The sequence below is a fragment of the Medicago sativa genome, chromosome 2 (assembly GCF_051527215.1).
Source record: "Medicago sativa cultivar Bolivia chromosome 2, Bolivia_mono, whole genome shotgun sequence".
Taxonomy (NCBI): domain Eukaryota; kingdom Viridiplantae; phylum Streptophyta; class Magnoliopsida; order Fabales; family Fabaceae; genus Medicago; species Medicago sativa.
In genome coordinates this window covers 80,187,195-80,207,453 of record NC_140750.1, presented here as the reverse complement: position 1 = coordinate 80,207,453, position 20,259 = coordinate 80,187,195, and the positions used below count along the sequence as shown (strand labels likewise).

Genomic DNA, 20,259 nt, shown 5'->3' with positions numbered 1-20,259 from the left:
CTAAAATCTATTACTAAAAAAACTATAAGAAACTAAAGTTATAAGCGAAGATAATACTATCTAAGAAATAAAATAAATTTTTCATTCATTTTTCTTCCTTCACTAATTATATAGTATTCTAAATAGATCATAACCATCCATATGGCATAACACTTACAAATAACAATTAATATATAAAAATACTTAAACTAATAGTTTATTGACTCAAACAAAGCATATCCTATCACTTGGAGTGAGTTTTCTAGAAGGAAAAATATTTTTACATCCTTATATATTATAGCATTATGCAGCCCACGAAAGGAAACACAAGACTGCAGCAAGAGAAATCCCATATTGATGGCACAATCAAGGGAGAGATGTTGGAGGATTAAAGAGTTGTAATTGAAGCAATTCTATTAAACTTTCTCATCTTTTTCTTTTATATATATAATCCTTTGTTGTCATATTTGAAATCAACTGCTGAAGAATTAATTAAGGAGAAACAAAAATGGAAGGGAGTTTAAGTAGAAGCATAAGTAGGAGTTTAAGCAGGTCAAGTTGGAGAATGGAGGGAGTGTTTGCTAGTGGAAGATATTCTAGAAGGACTTCTAATCTTGATGAAGATGAAGAAGCTCTCAAATGGGCTGCAATAGAGAAATTGCCTACTTATGATAGGCTAAGAACAAGTATCCTTCAAACATATGCTGAAGAATATGGAGATCAAGATCATCCAAACAAAGTGCAACATAGAGAAGTTGATGTTAGGAAATTAGATGTCAATGAAAGGCAACAATTTATTGACAAAATCTTCAAGGTTGCTGAAGAAGATAATGAAAAGTATCTAAGCAAGTTCAGAAATAGAATTGATAAGTAAGTTTTCATATGAACTTCTTATACATATATTATTTATGTTGTTTGATTATTGCTTTGTAACCATATATATCATTCAAAGTGTATATGATTCATAGTTTTTCTCAAAAAATTTAATATAAATAACACTATCAATAATATCGATGTCCTTTTTTTTTTTAGGTTCTACTTATTTCTGACTTGCACAATTTACAATATGATCAAGTAGATTTTTTTTAATGTAATTTTAGTTTGGATTTATTTTACAAGTTTAATGTAATTTTTCTATACGCATTTGACTTTGCGGGCGGCAAGCTAAATGCCGTCCGGTTTTGGTATTGAAATATATATACTAATCGTATGCCTTTGTCATCATTCCTTTGCAAGCAAACATCAAAATAATACATAATACTAGTAGTAGAAAACAAATTAACATGACGGTGTTGGAAGAGTTAGCGGCATATGACTCTTTCTCGAAAAAAGAATCTGAATTCAATTTTTAGAATCTTTCATTCGAGAGATATATAGTCTAATCTCTTAAGATTAATTAAAAAGCAGATACTTCATTGTGAAGCCAAGGATTAGTCCAAAGGACCTAAACCAAATACTCTTACTAAATTGTTTTTTATGTTATTAATGTCTTAAATTCTCCTAAAAAAAGCTTAAATTCTAACTTATCATATCATAAGATAAGTAAGTAGTATTAATAAAAGATATACTTAGAGAAAAATATTAAAAATATATCTTGTAATTTGAAATATGACAAATATAGTAATAATTACAATGGTTGGTTAATTCACACTTGATTAGGTTTAGTAGATGTAAATTAACAAGCTACATTTTAATGGCTATTTCACAAAATTGTTGTTATAATTTGCTAAATTTACATCCACTAAAAATTGAAGGGTGTAAATTAAATTATAATCCAATTTGTTCTGTTGACAATTCAATTCTTCCGAAATATGTTATTTTTTATTTTGATTATCAAATGTGGCGGCGGAGTCATTTAACTTGCTTAAACTCAGTATTTTAGCTTGTTGTTCTTCTTCCTTTTTTGTTTTGTGCCTTGTTGGTGTTGTAGAGGCTTGCTTGAACTTTGTTTTTTACTAGACGTTTTGGCACTCCTTCTGCCAAAGCGTTTAGCGGTGATTTATATATATATATATATATATATATATATATATATATATATATATATATATATATATATATATATATATATATATATATATATATGGGGTTTGCTAGAACACACCCACTATTTTTTATGTGGGAGTGTTTCAGCAAAGCTACACCTTAGGGTGTAATTAACCACTTTTTAGTTATTTACTTGCTAAAACACTCCCACATAAAAACCAGTGGGTGTGTTCTAGCAAATGCCTATAGGATTTGCTAGAACGCACCCACTTGTTTTTGTTAGAAGGTGTGTTATAGCAACATACACCTTAGGGTGTATTTAACCACTTTTTAGTTATTTACTTGCTAAAACACTCCCACATAAAAACTAGTGGGTGTGTTCTAGCAAAACCCTATATATATATATATATATATATATATATATATATATATATATATATATATATATATATATAGACACACACACCATTTTAGCTTTTTCAAAAAAAAAATCAATGCTCCCGTAAATGGGGTACCTAGTACCTACAGTTTTCATTCTTTAACATTTTTGTACTGTAACATTTTGTTCCGCCACACACCCCCATACTTAAGGTAGAAAAATGATCACCCACTTGTTTATTAATTAAACTGAAATTAATTGTTCCTATATAATTATTGTAGGGTTGGTATTAAACTCCCAACAGTAGAGGTGAGGTTTGAAAATCTGAGCATTGAGGCTGATTGTTATGTTGGAAGCAGAGCTTTGCCAACCTTACCAAATGTTACATTGAATATGGTTGAATCAGCTCTCCGCATTTTTGGTATTAGTACTGCAAAGAGAACAAAACTCACAATACTTAAAAATGTTTCTGGCATTATTAAACCTTCAAGGTAATCACTAAATGTACTTAGTAAAATATTGGATTTTTTTTTATATATAAATTTATTTATATTATCCTTATATTTGGTTTGGTATTAGGATGACCCTTTTGCTAGGTCCTCCTTCTTCGGGGAAAACGACCCTATTACTAGCTTTGGCTGGAAAATTGGACACTGACTTGAGGGTAAGCAAGCTCCAAAGTCCAACCTTATTAAATCTCATTACATTCTTGACTAACTAATTAAACTACTATTAAAGTTTAGAAAAAACAATGACAACAATTATTTGATCAATATTTAATTATAGGGTCATGTTAACTTGTGCCCTTATGACACATGTTAAGCAACCCAAAAGTAGAAATTGTTTCTTAAATTTTGTGCATTCAATTAGTTAAAAGTCAAAAAGTTAAATTCAAATACATCAATTACAACAAAACATTTCTACTTTTACTTCTTAACTTGTGCCTTGAGGGCACAAGTTAACATTAGCCTTAATTATTTGACAACAATTATTTGATCAATATTTAATTATATATCACTTGGACTTCAACCTAGCTACATTGTTGATGCATAAGTTTACTTACCACCTTTTCGTCCTTTCGACTACTTTCACGTGTATTAAAAAAAATTGATAGTATAATTAAAGTTTGCATTATATGTATGAATATTTTAAAACATCCTTTGTTTATAGATGTATTTTTATCTCTTGAGATTTTTTTTTTTGAAGGAATATCTCGAGATAAATTATTAGCATTAATAAGAAGTGTATATATTTTTTTCAGAGAAATAAATATTTAGTGTAAGTTGAAGTATGACTTATATTTAGGGATAAATTTGATTCTAAAATAGGACTTATATTTAGAGAATAGTAGTAGTAATTATAGGTGTTGTTTGGTTTTGATGAAACAGGTAGAAGGAGAAATTTCTTACAATGGTTACAAGCTTAACGAGTTTGTCCCTAGAAAGACTTCAGCCTATATTAGCCAAAATGATGTACATTTGGGAGAAATGACTGTAAAAGAAACCATGGATTTCTCAGCTAGATGCCAAGGAGTTGGAACACGATATGGTATTAAATTTCATCAACAAATTTTCTTTGATATTCTGTTCAATTTTATATTGTCAAGGGAATATCAAATCAACTAAATTTTAAATATGAATTTGTGATCAATAAACTCGAGTCAATTTACATTTTTTGGGCAATCCTCCTTAATATAAGAAGATTCAATGTTGTGGAAAAACCCAAACTGGTCATCCTATACAACTGACACGTCCTAAATTAAGGGGTAAAAGAAGTCTAAATAATGCTTTTTGTAACTAAATGAACACCTAAGTACCAAGTTATGTTTGTTTGGTTTCATTGCACTTCAAAATGCTTTTCCCGGTTTAATGCTGACTGAAGATGGTTGAGTACGTTTGAGAGGCAAATAAGATAGTTTGCTTTTACTAGAAAAAATTGCAACTACCAATGACAGCAGCTGATTTGTGTCAGTGTGTCTCAAATCAATATATTTAATGTGTCCTCCACACAATTACCAACCAAATTTGGGGGCAAGTTCTCAAATTCAAATTCAATCAAATTAATTTTGAATATATATACAAGTGAATACTCATATACTCTATCTCACCATTCTCTTATTTTCATCTTCTCTCATTCAACAAAGTTCAAAAAATGTTCTACACATGAAGATTTTTTCAACTCTATCTTCAAGCTTCAAATACAAAATGAGCAAACCTGCAATACATCAAGGTAAAAGACTTTGTAGCAACACACTTTTATGAAAGATTCAACACACTTTTATTCAAGATTCAATACTCCATTTCATTCATTGTTCTTCATAACAAAAACTTTTCTTTAACAAAAACTGTTTTCTTTGCTAAAAAGTATTTTTCATTTTTTTTCCATATCATCATGACAGTTCTACATCAAAGGTATACAAAACAACATTCATGATTTTGTATTTCTTTTCTATTACTTTTTCCTTCTTTATTGAAAAAAAATAAAGAAAGCGAAAATACACACAACAATGGATAAGTTTTGGTTCTATGCGACAAACTTCAAAGAGATTATTATGCAGAAATAAACTACCTTGATTTTAGTCCAAAATAGTTCTTATTTTATTCAAGAGTTTTAATCTTTTATTATTTTATATCTAAATATATCTATTATGTCAAACAAAAATTTTATAAACCTACTTTTGTAGATCTATATAGATATATTATATAACAAACTGTATTTAACAAATTGTCCAAAAAAATTATTATTTCTCTCTAAATTATATTAAGAAAATCATTATTGCTCTCTAAATTATTTTAAGAAAATAATGAAGAAGAAATATAGAATCCAAAAACATTTTCAACAAGAACATCTTATACTTCTCTGATTGAGAGCTTTTGTTCACTTTTTACTCTTTACCTTTTGCTAAGCTCAAATTCTGTTCTTCCACTTCATTTTGCAGGAATTAAAAGTTTCTCTCCTTTCTCCTGAGTCATGTAGACCGATTTTCTGTAAAATATGAATAAAATATATTATTATTTTTTCAGTCGGTTTTCTAAAAAGTATTTTCATATTTTTTTTAATATCATGTAAAACTAACTACACTTTGTATTTCTTTTCAAAATTTTGTATTTCTTTTCTATTACTTTTTCCTTCTTTTTATTGAAAAAAATAAAGAAAGAAAACGGAAATACACATAGCAACAAATAGCAGTATAAAAAAAATGTTTTAAACCAATGGATAAGGTATGGTTCTATGCTACAAACTACAAAGTTTTAAAGATTTAAACCAATGGATAAGAGTTTTTGTGAACATTTTGCTCTTTACCTTTTGCTAAGCTCAAATTCTGTTCTTCCACTTCATTTTCTAGAAAGTTAAGAGTTTCTCTCCTTTCTCCAATCAACGGTGACCGATTTTCTGTAAAATATAAATAAAATTAATATTTTTCAACAAACAAAAATCACATGAAATCAGGGTATAAATACTCTTTTGAATTATTAAAATGAATTATTATTTTTTAAAATAAGTTTAAAATTTGTTTTTTCTGTGTACATAAATAAATCATTTAAATGATAGAAAAAAAATATTAAACAAGGTTTACACATAATTATTTTTTTTGTCTATCACGTAAATAATCAATTTCATTGAAATTAAACAAAAAAAAAGTTCTTTGAAAACAACAACAAAATAATTTACAAAACAATATTTACCAGCAAAACATAATTTTTTTTGTTGACTTATAACCAATTTCGTTTCCTCACAAGAAACTTATCTTTTCCTTTAATAAATGTGATTTTGTTGTTGCATGTATCAAATAAATAAATAGTGATGAAGAAATCAATTTCATATAATTAAGGATATGAATATAAAAGCTGACCTTAAAAGCCTTTGATTTGTTGTTGTTATTTGTTGCATGTGTGAAAGAAGTAGATGATGAAGGTTCCAGATCTGCTGCACAATTCCATGATTGAGATCCAAGTTTGTCGAAAATGGGAATTATAGACTTTTGTAAGCTGTCCATTGAAGATTCCATATCAAAACTACAAAAAAAAAAAATAGAGAAAGAGGGATGAGTTGCTCGTGTTCTGACTTTCTAGAGACTCTCCAAAAAGAATCTATTAAAGAAAGAATTTTTTTCAAAAAGAAAAAACAGAGTTGTAACTTTTGTTAAATAAAAAATAAAAAACAGGGATCGTATATAGAAGGAAAAAAAAAAATTTGATTTGCAAAAGAAAAATATCATTCACCAGAAAAAAAAACCTTATTTCCTGAACAAAAGTTTCATTTTATATTTTTTAATTCAAAATTGGAATAAAAATGATAATTTTTTGTGGTAAAGAAACCCATCTATTTTTGCATGAACCAAAAAATAACTCCAAACGAAGTCTTCAAGGAAATTGCAATATAAAAGCTTCTTTATCAAAGATCCAGGAAAAGGATTACCAAAATAATAACATTAGTATTAGATCTAAAAAAACCTAAAACAGATTCATTAATCTACAAAAACAAATCTTACATCTCTTGAAAATATTAGTCTTTCACTTTGATTTTTGCAGAGGAGGCTAACGATGGCTGCAAAATCGGAGAGAAATTGGACTCAATATTCATACTTTCCTTGATCTCAAAATAAATAAGGGGGTTTTGTATAGGATAATGAGACGATAAAAATGGTGGCTTTATTTATATGTACGGTGGTCGGAGTAAGTTGCAGATGAAGAGAGAAGGAGGTTTTCGTGGTTTGAGGGGGCAGACAAGAAGAAGATACGGCGGAGAGAGAGAGAAGAATTTCTTCTGTGTTTTGTTAATGGGAAATGAAAATTAGGGTTTGTTATGGAAAGTTATCTATTGGGCCTAACCATTACAATTAACCTATTTTTTAAATTGCTTTTTAGACTCCTATTTTTTTCAACTATAATTTTGTTTTGAAGATTGATATTTATTCTTTATTATCTTTAATCATATTTTTTAGGGTCCTTTAATCACATTCTTCATTGTGAAAGTCCTCTTTTAAAATGATTATTATACACGTAACAAGTTGGCTAACATATTCTAAAATTGTATAGGTCAATTATTATTATACACTTGAGAAATTGTCGTTTCTAAAATTCCATGCAATATAAAAAAGTCCACACAACATAAGAAAGAATAAGTTGTTGCTGCTATAAAGTTAAAAATATTAATCATGCACGGCACACGTTGTTGCATATGAAGTTTTAAAATGATTATTATACACTTGAAAAGTTATTGCTACTAAAAATTTAAAAATTCCTTGAATAATTAAAATTAAAATTATTATTATACACGGGACGAGTCGTCACTAATACAACTTTTATAATAATTATTATTCACATGACAAAATATCATTGCTAAAAAATACATGTGACATGTGGTCACTAATACAATTTTTAAAATAATTATTATACACGGAATGAATCGTCACTATACATGAAAGATGTTCTCATAACTAAAAAACTTAAAGTAATTATAATACACGAGTCATGTTGTCATTGATATAAATTTTAGAATAATTATTATCCACGTGACAAGTCGTCACTGTACAAGAGACATGTTTTCATTGATAAAAACTTAAAGTAATTATAATACACGATTCATGTTGTCATTGATATAAATTTTTAAATAATTACTTTACCTGGGACAAGTCATCACTAATACACACAAGTTGGCAAACATATTATAAAATTGCATAAGTCGAAAATTATTATACACTTAAATAATTATGGTTGCTAAAATTCTAAACAATGTAAAAAAGTCTGCATAATATAAGAAAGGGATAAATTGTTACTGCTAAAAAGTTAAAAATAATAATTATACATGGAATATGTCGTCAGATCATGTTTTAAAATGATTATTATACTCATTACAGGTTGTCACAAATAAATTTTTAAAATGATTATTTTATACTTGAAAAATTGTTGCTGCTAAAAATATAAAAATTATCATTATACACAAGATAAGTCGTCACTAATACAAGAGACATGTTTTCATTGATATAAACTTAAAGTAATTATAATACACGAGTCATGTTGTCATTGATATAAATTTTTAAATAATTATTATACTTGGGACAAGTCATCACTAATACACACGACAAGTTGGCAAACATATTATAAAATTGTATAAGTCGAAAACTATTATACACTTAAATAATTGTCGTTGCTAAAATTCTATACAATGTAAAAAAGTCTGCACAATATAAGAAAGGGATAAATTGTTACTGCTAAAAAGTTAAAAAATATTTGCTCAAAAAAAAGTTAAAAATAATAATTATACATGGAATATGTCGTCACATCATGTTTTAAAATGATTATTATACTCATGACAGGTTGTCCCAAATAAATTTTTAAAATGATTATTTTATACTTGAAAAATTGTTGCTGCTAAAAATATGAAAATTATCATTATACGCAAGATAAGTCGTCACTAATACAAGAGACATGTTTTCATTGATAAAAACTTAAAGTAATTATAATACACGAGTCATATTGTCATTGATATAAATTTTTAAATAATTATTATACCTGGGACAAGTCATCACTAATACACACGACAAGTTGGCAAACATATTATAAAATTGTATAAGTCGAAAATTATTATACACTTAAATAATTGTCGTTGCTAAAATTTTATACAATGTAAAAAAGTCTTCACAATATAAGAAAGGGATAAGTTGTTACTGCTAAAAAGTTAAAAATAATAATTATACATGGAATATGTCGTCACATCATGTTTTAAAATGATTATTATACTCATGACAGGTTGTCCCAAATAAATTTTTAAAATGATTATTTTATACTTGAAAAATTGTTGCTGCTAAAAATATGAAAATTATCATTATACGCAAGATAAGTCGTCACTAATACAAGAGACATGTTTTCATTGATAAAAACTTAAAGTAATTATAATACACGAGTCATATTGTTATTGATATAAATTTTTAAATAATTATTATACCTGGGACAAGTCATCACTAATACACACGACAAGTTGGCAAACATATTATAAAATTGTATAAGTCGAAAATTATTATACACTTAAATAATTGTCGTTGCTAAAATTCTATACAATGTAAAAAAGTCTGCACAATATAAGAAAGGGATAAGTTGTTAATGCTAAAAAGTTAAAAATAATAATTATACATGGAAAATGTCGTCAGATCATGTTTTAAAATGATTATTATACTCATGACAGGTTGTCACAAATAAATTTTTAGAATGATTATTTCATACTTGAAAAATTGTTACTGCTAAAAATATAAAAATTTACATTATACACAAGATAAGTCGTCACTAATAAGAATTTTAAAATAATTATTATACACGGCATGAGTCATCACTATACACGAGAGATTTAAAATAATTATTGGTAAAAACCTTAAAGCAAATATTCATTACCCCATATTGATTTATGAACTGAAATTAATTATCTAACATAGAAATATTTATGACAAATAAACGAAAAAATTATTACATAGAAGACAAGTTGTTCTTGATAAAGATTTAAAAATAAAAAATAGACGTGGACAAGTTATCGTTTATACAAGTTTTAGAAGTAATGTAAATGTACGGGATAAGTTGTCGTTGACTAAACAAACTTTGATACACGAAACCTCATGTTATTTATAAAAAATTGGTATTGCTAAAACTTTCATGCTATTTAGCCATCCCCTGACTTAAATTCTATAATGATATTGAACCCTCATGAACTAAATACTTAATGACAAGATTATACTGCATAAATTCGTCCCCGACCAACCAGCACCCGTGCGGATGCACGGGTATCTTACTAGTTGCATTAAAAAAAATGTTACTGCAGACCTATTGTCGGAGCTTGCTAGAAGGGAAAAGGATGCAGGGATATTTCCTGAGGCAGAACTAGACCTTTTCATGAAGGTATCTGATTAATTATGTAATCTCAAAGATTAAACCATCAATAATTACTGTATCAAATTATGTTACTTATGTACATGGGATGATTTGTAGGCTACTGCAATGGAAGGAACAGAAAGCAGTCTCATTACTGACTATACTCTTAAAGTAAGTGATTTATTTTCTCAACAATATTTATTTGAAGATTAGAAGAAAATATTATGATTACTACTAGATTCCAACGTTGTTCCCCACATGCAAAGTCCAAACCACGTTCTCGGAGTGAGGACTATGCTATCTTATATTATAAAAAATATAAAATCTAGTACTTTTTTCAATGGGCAAAAAATTTAATTAAACTTAATCAAGAGAAAATTGTGCAAGTACTAGTAGTGGTACCACTTGATCCAATGCAAACACTGTAGATTACATATACGAGGGTTAAAGTGGACCCACATGGAAAACCTCTTGTTTCTATCTATGTGGATTATCTATGCCAATAATACAATCTTAAAATGTTTAAGAGCAATTTTGACTTTTAAATTAGTAATAGGTTTTTCAAAAGATATCCTATATTAGTTTAAAAAAACCTCTTTAAAGATTTTTTTTAAGTAAAGAACCATAAACTTGTTCTAATTATAAAAAATAAAATAAAAAACTCTTATTCAAAATAAGTTCAATTGTCCTCGTGAGCTTAGCTCAGTTGGTATGGACAATGCATAGTATATGCAAGGTCCGGGGTTCGAATCTCGGCCACCACCAAAAAAAAAAAAGTTCAATTAAATTGAAACATATCTGCTGATTAAAAAAAATGGAACCTATCCTGTAAACACTAATATTATTTAAAATGGCAGGCCTTATGATTTAATTAAGTTATATCCTGTAAACACTAATATTATTATGATTTAATTAAGTTATATCATGTAAACACTAATATTATTTAAAATGGCAGGCCTTATGATTTAATTAAGTTATAAAAATTAAAGTTTTTTGTTTGTTGTGTTGAACAGATACTAGGGCTTGATATATGCAAAGATACCATTGTGGGTGATGAGATGCAGAGAGGCATATCTGGTGGCCAAAAAAAGCGTGTAACAACAGGTAACAACAAATACAAAGTCAAAATTCTATTTTCTTAAACCTTTTGGTTACATAGATTGAGAACAATGTTTTTGTCATTTTTAGACTCACATATATATACTTTTAGAAAAGAAACTCATTATCATATACGTAACTTTTTGGCTACAAATAACGATCTACATCTATATATAATAAAATAAAGAGTCATAATGTCTTAAGATAATAAAGTATAGTACAATGAACATTAGAAGGGTTCAAATCCAGATTCAATTAAGACTGCAACAAACCAAGTTCAGCTACCCACGTATTATTCTGTGAAATCATCTAAAGTCACATCGCTAATAAATTTACTGAGTCAAAGTGAACTATAAATTGAGTTGCAACTAATTAGTTATTAGAGAGTTAAATATGTTTGTCTCTATAAATATTAAAATTCTGTTGTTCTCTCAAAAAAAAAAAATTAAAATTATGTTGTTTTGTCTCCTTAAAAAATTCTTCAATTTTTGGTCTTTTTCCGTGTTAGTTCAAGTCAACTCGTGTGTTTGCTTCAAATTTTTTAAGAAATTTTGGCTAACATGTTTAGAACATTATAAAGTTATCTCCATAGAAAGTAGAATTTTTTAACAAGTGATAAATTAAATTTTTAAAGCTTCAAAAACTCAACAAATTAAATTAACAAAAATTATAAACTAGAAATTGAATTTTAAACGCATTCTTTTATACAGAGTTCTATTGTAACACGTAAAGAAGTATATTTTCAAAGTTCGTAATATACTAGGTTTATTTTGATTTTATGAAGAGTAAAACCGACTAAAATTGTGAAGAATTTTTTTATAAAGACTAAAACATAGTTCTGAAAATTGAATAACATGGGTTTGGATTTGGCACAGGTGAGATGATTGTTGGTCCTACAAAAACATTGTTCATGGATGAAATATCAACTGGTCTTGATAGTTCCACAACATATCAGATAGTGAAATGTTTGCAACAAGTTGTTCACCTCACTGAAGCAACTATATTCATGTCTTTACTTCAACCTGCTCCTGAGACATTTGATCTCTTTGATGATATTATCTTAATATCAGAGGGTCAAATAGTATATCAAGGTTCACGTGACCATGTCCTTCAATTCTTTGAGTCATGTGGGTTTAAATGTCCTGAGAGAAAAGGAACTGCAGATTTCTTGCAAGAGGTATCATCATATATTACATCATATCCTAACAAACCTTATACCAAGTTGGTCAAATCACATGTCATCTTAATTTTGTACTTTAGTAATAAAATTTTAAAAAAAAATCATTAATGAAATAAATAAATTAGAGGTGTACAACTTTTCATTTCAATCTATTAAACTAAAAAAAATCATATAATTGAATGTAATCACATGTGTCGGTGTCAGACATTGACACATGTCAGACACCAAACACAACTTTTATTAGAAGTGTCGATGCTACATAGGTGGAGAATTGCGGTGAACCCGCGCCACAACTTCTCAAATGTACCCTTGCAACATTTTACCAACTAAGTTGCATTAATTAAAGGTGAACATTTAACTAAATTTAATTTACAAACCAAATGCAACTTATGTATACTGCAACAACTATCCATAATAAGTAACCATTAGATTACCTTTTCTTTTACAATAGCATTAGATTACTTGAAGTGGGCTTATTTTCTGATAAGTTATTCATTGCGCAAAGAGCTTATCCTTCAATTTTCAAGGACCAAAAAAAAGAAGGGTAAAAAAACACTTTTCTATTTTGTACAGGTTACTTCAAGGAAAGATCAAGAACAATATTGGTCAAACAGAAACATACAATACCGTTATATAACAGTAACTGAATTTGCAAACAGATTCAAACATTTCCATGTTGGAACACAGCTTCAAAATGAACTATCTCTACCATTTGACAAGTCAACAGGACATAGAGCATCTCTTGTTTTCAAGAAATACACTGTCCCTAAAATGGGACTTCTCAAAGCATGTTGGGACAAAGAATTGCTATTAATAAAGAGAAACTCTTTCATTTACATATTCAAGTCAGTTCAAATATGCATTATTGCTGTGATATGTGGAACAGTTTTTATAAGGACTAAAATGCATCAAAGGAATGAGGGTGATGCATCTGTTTATATTGGTGCAATTTTGTTTACTATGATTATGAACATGTTCAATGGTTTTTCTGAGCTGCCACTCACAATTGCAAGGCTTCCTGTGTTCTACAAACATAGAGACCACCTTTTTCATCCTCCATGGACTTACACTCTCCCTAATTTTCTTTTAAGGATCCCTATTTCCATTTTTGAGGCTATTGTTTGGGTTCTTATTACATATTACACAATTGGATTTGCACCTGAAGCCAGCAGGTTCTTCAAGCACTTGTTGTTGGTGTTTCTTGTTCAACAAATGGCAGCTGGGATGTTTAGGGTAATATCTGGAGTTTGTAGGACAATGATCATTGCCAACACTGGTGGATCCCTCATGCTTCTTCTTGTTTTCTTACTTGGTGGTTTCATCCTTCCTAAACGTGAGTCACTAATCAAGCTCTAATTAAGGAACTAATCTATGTAATATGTTATGCTCACCAATATGATTAAGCTTTAATGTTAACAGGTGACGTTCCAAATTGGTGGGTGTGGGGCTATTGGGTTTCTCCACTGTCATATGCTTTCAATGCATTTTCTGTGAATGAAATGTTTGCTCCTAGGTGGAGCAAACCGGTGAGTACTATCATATTTCTCACCACCATATGAAAATGTGATTAAAAGGTTACTAGTCCCTATCAAATTTCAAGATTTTGTTTTTAGTCTCTATAAAATTTTGCGACTAAAGCCGGTGACGGAAAACATTGTGGGACTAAAAGTCGAATTTCTTTTATATAGACTAAAAACAAAATTTAAAATTTTAGTGGGACTAATAATATATTAATCCAGACTTAAATTTCTGACTTGATATTTTCATATTTTGCAGTCTTCAGATGGTTTTAACTCATTGGGTGTATCCACATTAAATATCTTTGATGTTTATTCTGAAGAAAATTGGTACTGGATAGGTGTAGCAGCTCTTCTTGGTTTCACTGTTTTCTATAATGTTCTATTCACCCTTGCCCTTATGTACCTAAATCGTAAGACCTCACATTTTGTTCAATATGTTAAGTACATTACTTTATTTTAACTTTTTGTTTAGTGCCAACAAAAGCTTTTGATTTGCTTTGTTTTATATGATTCAATAGCTGTTGGAAAGAAACAAGCAATTATATCAGAAGAAGAAGCAAGTGAAATGGAAACTGGAGGAGATTCCAAGGAGGCACCTAGACTTGTAAGGCAGGAGTCCAACAAAGGGAATAACACAAGTAAATATGAAACTGAACAACTTCAGTTATAGTTTAAAGTTTAGCTAGAATTGTATTTTTATTTCATTTGTTCAGCATGGCTCATAGTTTACTGATAAGTAGGCAGATCGCTCAAGCAGGGCGAGTATTTAAACACAAGTTGTATTGCATTCGGAGACGTATGCACAATAGACCAAACTCTGGTCAAATATCATGTGTTCTCTGTTTACGTTTTTCCGAAGCTTTTTTTTTTTAACTTTTGAATCATGATTGTTCTTCTATAAAAAAAAAAAAAAAAAAAATTATGTGGAATGGTGCTAATGAAGTATCTTTACATGATTCATTTCAGAAGATGTAGCATTGCAGAGAATGGGTAGTAGAGGTAATCCAACACTTGAGTCAGCCACTGGAGTTGCTCCAAAGAGAGGAATGGTTCTTCCTTTTCAACCACTTGCAATGTCTTTTGATAGTGTTAATTACTATGTGGACATGCCAGCTGTAAGAACATCATCCTCATAGCCTTTTTCCATAAAAATTTTCAATATTAATCATCAATGGCACATATGAAGTTTTAATTTGAACTTTAGGAAATGAAAGAGCAAGGAGTAACAGATAATAGGCTACAATTACTCAGAGAAGTAACTGGTGCATTTAGGCCTGGAGTTCTAACTGCTTTAATGGGAGTTAGTGGAGCTGGAAAGACAACTTTGATGGATGTTTTAGCTGGAAGGAAGACAGGTGGTTACATTGAAGGAGACGTTAGAATCTCTGGCTTCCCTAAGAATCAAGAAACCTTTGCAAGAATTTCTGGATACTGTGAACAAACCGATATCCATTCACCACAAGTTACTGTCAGAGAATCTGTGATTTACTCGGCTTTCCTTAGATTACCTAGAGAAGTCAGTAATGAGGAAAAAATGGTAAGTATTCGTCAATCGGCATAGTATATTTTATATGCTCCAAATCAATATTTTAAATAGCAGTTGTGTTCGCAATTCTTGATATTGCAAAGAATCGCCGTCAAATACAATTAAAGTAGCCTCTGTAGCGATCCTTTATGTTGCAAAGAACCACAGTCAAATGCAACTAATATAGGCTTAATTGTGGTTGCATTGCATGTGTGGTGACATAAAACACCATGATATCACAGTCCCGATTACAGTTGCAGACCTTTATTTTATGATACATGAACTAGTTGAACTTGGATGTTTTTGTTTTATCTTTGCAGAAATTTGTGGATGAAGTAATGGATTTGGTGGAGTTGGATAATCTTAGCGATGCCATAGTTGGACTTCCAGGTGTTACAGGGTTGTCAACCGAACAGCGAAAAAGGCTAACAATAGCGGTTGAGCTTATTGCCAATCCTTCAATCATTTTCATGGATGAACCAACTTCAGGTCTTGATGCAAGAGCTGCAGCAATTGTTATGAGGACAGTGAGAAACACTGTTGACACTGGAAGAACAGTTGTCTGCACAATTCACCAGCCTAGTATAGATATCTTTGAAGCCTTCGACGAGGTATTGATAAACTTGTGATCTATATGTGACATGTGCTTCTACTTTCACCCTTTTTCGATAAACAACTTAATTAAGCCCCTATAGCATAAGAATTTATCGCATAAGTGCTAATGTATAAGCTTTTTTTTATAACAAAAGATAATATAAAGTCAAATTGTTTTTGTAAGCTATCTTGAAAAACATATGGAAATAAGCTGAAAACAGTTTATGAACATGTCATAAGTTGTTTTCACAAGCTCTTTCAAACAGGCTTAGAAGTGTTTATGTGAGTAAATAAGTTCAAATAAGTCACTCCTAACAGACCTTTTATCTTCATGGCCTTGTGGTAATTAAATATTGTTTTGTGCATCAGCTCCTTTTGATGAAGAGAGGAGGGCAAGTGATCTACTCAGGACCATTAGGAAGGAATTCACACAAAATTATAGAATATTTTGAGGTATTAAAAATTTACAACAATTTGATCATATCCTTTTGATCAAGTATTGTAACATAAATTAAACATCTAATTCCTTGGTCATAGGCAATTCCAGGAGTCCCTACAATTAAGGAGAAGTATAATCCAGCAACATGGATGTTAGAGGTAAGCTCAATAGCAGCTGAAGCTAGGCTTGGAATGGACTTTGCTGAATACTACAAAACATCAACATTGCATCAGTAAGTCCACAAACAACTAGGACACACTTGTTTTCTATTTTAGTTGCATGCATTTGTTAGTTTTAGCTAACATACAAATTTATGAGCAGAGAAATGATATTTCAATGTCATATACATACGGTGTCGGTTTTTTTTTCACGTTGAAATAACACAATTATTATGAGTAGGAGAAACAAAGCTCTTGTAAGTGAGTTAAGTACACCACCACCAGGAGCAAAAGATGTATATTTCTCCACTCAGTTTTCTCAATCAACTTTTGGACAATTTAAATCATGTCTATGGAAGCAGTGGTTGACTTATTGGAGGAGTCCAGATTACAACCTTGTCAGATATTTCTTCACCTTGACAGCAGCTCTCATGGTAGGGACAGTGTTTTGGAAAGCGGGCGAGAAAAGGTTTTGACTTGTTTCCTATTTATAAATGAAATATAATTTCATGTTCGACCATTTAATTTGATTTTAATTTTTTTTTCTACAGGGGTAGCACAGCTGACTTGAACATGATCATAGGAGCATTATATGGTTCTATATTTTTTGTTGGTGTCAACAATTGCCAAACAGTTCAACCGGTTGTATCCGTTGAAAGAACTGTATTCTATCGAGAAAGAGCTGCTGGAATGTATTCTGCTTTACCTTACGCCCTTGCTCAGGTCAGAGGACGAGTTAACGTTGAAAAATTTAGAAGTTTAAAAATAGATTTTAAGGGTCCGTTTGATTTGCAAAAGAGTAATTACTGGATAGAACAGTACCATGGTCACCTTTTAAATCAAACATGACACATCTTTTGTCTTGTTGAATGCCTTGTTATTTTGCAAATCAAAGGGATCCTAAGCTTGCACAAACACTTACTAAAAAATAAAAGTTGTAATGAACTTTCAATGATTGTAAGCCTTTTAATCAAAATTTGGCACATGTTGTTTATTATTATGTTGACATATATAGTGGATTCATATGCAGGTTATTTGCGAAATACCATATGTTTTTGGTCAAACTATATTTTTCTCGGTCATAGTGTATCCTATGGTAAGCTTTGAATGGAAAGTGGAGAAGGTGTGTTGGTTCTTCTTTGTGAGCTTCTTCTCTTTCTTGTACTTCACATATTATGGGATGATGACGGTTTCCATTACACCAAACCACCAAGTAGCAGCAATCTTTGGAGCAGCATTCTATGGACTCTTCAATCTCTTTTCTGGTTTCTTTATCCCAAGACCAGTAAGTACCAAAATACTTTTTGTTTTTTTATTTTATTTTAATAATTACTCTTGTTATTTTTTCTGACAAAATTCCTCTACAAAATTTGGCATTTCAGAAAATTCCTAAATGGTGGGTTTGGTATTATTGGATTTGTCCAGTAGCATGGACGGTTTATGGATTAATTGTGTCACAATATAGAGATGTGACAGTAGGCATAAGTGTGCCTGGGGAGACTAATAAAACTGCAATCAATAAGTATATTGAAGACTATTATGGATTCAATCCTGATTTCATGGGACCAGTTGCTGCGGTTTTGGTTTCTTTTGCTATATTTTTTGCCTTTATATTTGCCTTCTGCATCAAGGCATTGAACTTCCAAACCAGATGAAAAGAAAAAGTCAAATTCTTGAGAGTTTTACCAATGAAAGTGCCCTATGTATGTGTGTATACATATCGATTATAGGCAAATATCATAGCAAACTTTGCTAAAGATTAAGTTTTGAGGGTCGTTTGGTACATGCAAGTTATGTTGATCATGTAATTTTTATATTTGTTTGCTTCCCTTCACAGAAGAAATGTTTCACTTTATATTATGTCATCTTTTGTAACAAAACCATTGTCAACACTTATTTTTGTGGTCATTTGGGGAGAGATTTAGATATTCAATTTTAAACTTATGCCTATAGGAAGAATATTTGTTAAAAGATGTTAGCATCTTAAATAGAGAGATCTTTGTATTTCTATAGTTCTCGGTCGTGATTTTGTCAAAAACTATACTAGTACTCCGAAATTTCAATAAAATAACATTATCATCATGATTTTAACAAATTCACTGTCAATTCAAACATGTGCAGCTAAAAATAGTGTTTGGCATATTTTGTTTGTTGTCCGTTTAGACAATGAAAAATGAAGTTGTCTTCTCTATGATAAGCACCAAGTAGTGTGCTTATAAAAACAAATTTTTTTTTAAAGCATGGTTTAAGAAATTCAACCTAACAATCTAGAATTAGAGTTAGTATGTGAGAATAAAGGGTCTTCTACTGGAGATATTCTCTTTAGCTTGACAATCATCACAAAAAAAAAAAATCCAAGTTTCTTGTTTATGATCTTCTCTTTTGATCAAGTGGTTCCTTCTTTTTTTCATTCCTGGTCTACAAAAAAGGACAATACTTGCAATTTGTTGAATGATTTTTTTATGTTGTGGAATTGGAAACTTGTTCTCCAAGGCATCGTAGAGTCTCGAGGCTCTTTTCATAATGTTCATTGAGCATTCCAGTGATTTATAAACCATCCACTGCTTCACTTGAAGAAACTGAGTTTGAACTTGAGTTGGGATTCTACAAAAGATCCGGTTTTGGAAGAATTTTATGTAGCATGAACAAGTTATAATCATAGTAATTTAGGTTGTTTTGTTAGAAATAGGGATGGGAATAGGTCAGGTCAACCTACAAGAGTCTACGATCTACCCTACGACATGTCATGGCAGGTCAAATTTTTTTCTTAAATAATAGATAAGGTCTAGGCTTTTTTAAATTATTTAAGGATCAACTATTAATTATTTTCAAGATTTTTTATGTTCTTATCTCTTTAAATGAAAAAAATGGAGAAGAGTCTAAACTCTAAAGTGAGAGGATATTAACTTAAAAGAGAGGGCGTGCATTGAATTAGTGAAAGCGTGTGGTACGCACTTGTAGGATGATGGCCCACCAAAAGTGACGTTATTTTCAAGGACGCTGCGACTTGACGTGGTTTATCTCTATACCCTCTACTTCAATTTTTAACCATTTTCTCCATTGTGGGCCAGAATGCTTTATTAAAGATAAATTCCACTTTTTTAAGTCATTTTTTGTGTGGCAATAAAGAGTGGTTTCTTTCAAGTGTAAGTGTAGGACTCATGGTCTTGTTTGTTTTTTACGGGAAAGTGTAGGTATGGTATTATGTATATGGATAGATAATGTGCATTTCCATGATTATTAAGGTTAAACAAATCCTTAAAGGTTAAACAAATCCTTAAATATAAAGGTTATTAAGAATGACATTGATCGATTCATTCATTACAAATTATTCAATAGAAAAATCACATTTTAACTTAAAATGAAAAATAATATTATAATTTTTTTTTAAACTCTAACCGTCACCGTTTTCTTTTTATTGTCTATCAAAAAGTGGGTGATTTAGGGTTAATTTTGACCCAAAACACTCATCCGAATTGTTTTTCCTCCTTTTTTAATTGAATTAGTGATTCAACGTATTTTCAATCTTCTTTCATTTGTTT

The 20,259-nt window shown here is 30.0% G+C and overlaps 1 protein-coding gene and 1 long non-coding RNA gene across 3 annotated transcripts; one reads left to right on the top strand and one right to left on the bottom strand.

Annotated features, from left to right (window-relative positions):
* The first annotated feature begins 301 nt into the window (after positions 1–301).
* On the top strand, positions 302–18,657 carry ABCG29 (pleiotropic drug resistance 1). Of its 2 annotated transcripts, XM_085747233.1 has the most exons (21): positions 302–849; positions 2,626–2,835; positions 2,924–3,008; positions 3,733–3,892; positions 10,154–10,230; positions 10,321–10,374; positions 11,217–11,307; positions 12,177–12,478; positions 13,055–13,814; positions 13,901–14,007; positions 14,258–14,411; positions 14,520–14,639; positions 14,968–15,116; positions 15,206–15,538; positions 15,847–16,137; positions 16,490–16,573; positions 16,658–16,791; positions 16,959–17,186; positions 17,269–17,440; positions 17,748–18,002; positions 18,100–18,657. In XM_085747233.1, exons 1-21 carry the CDS (start codon positions 488–490, stop codon positions 18,370–18,372), a joined length of 4,401 nt encoding a protein of 1,466 aa, XP_085603359.1. In that variant the 5' UTR covers positions 302–487; the 3' UTR covers positions 18,373–18,657. The 2 variants fall into 2 exon arrangements, with proteins under 2 accessions (XP_085603359.1, XP_085603360.1); XM_085747234.1 differs by lacking the exons at positions 2,626–2,835; positions 2,924–3,008.
* Positions 4,380–7,123, bottom strand: LOC146951272 (uncharacterized). The gene is made up of 5 exons (XR_015027857.1): positions 6,837–7,123; positions 6,198–6,360; positions 5,648–5,737; positions 5,240–5,329; positions 4,380–4,558 (listed from the first exon to the last, which is right to left on the bottom strand). It is a non-coding gene; the product is annotated as an uncharacterized LOC146951272 (long non-coding RNA).
* Positions 18,658–20,259: the final 1,602 nt, after the last annotated feature.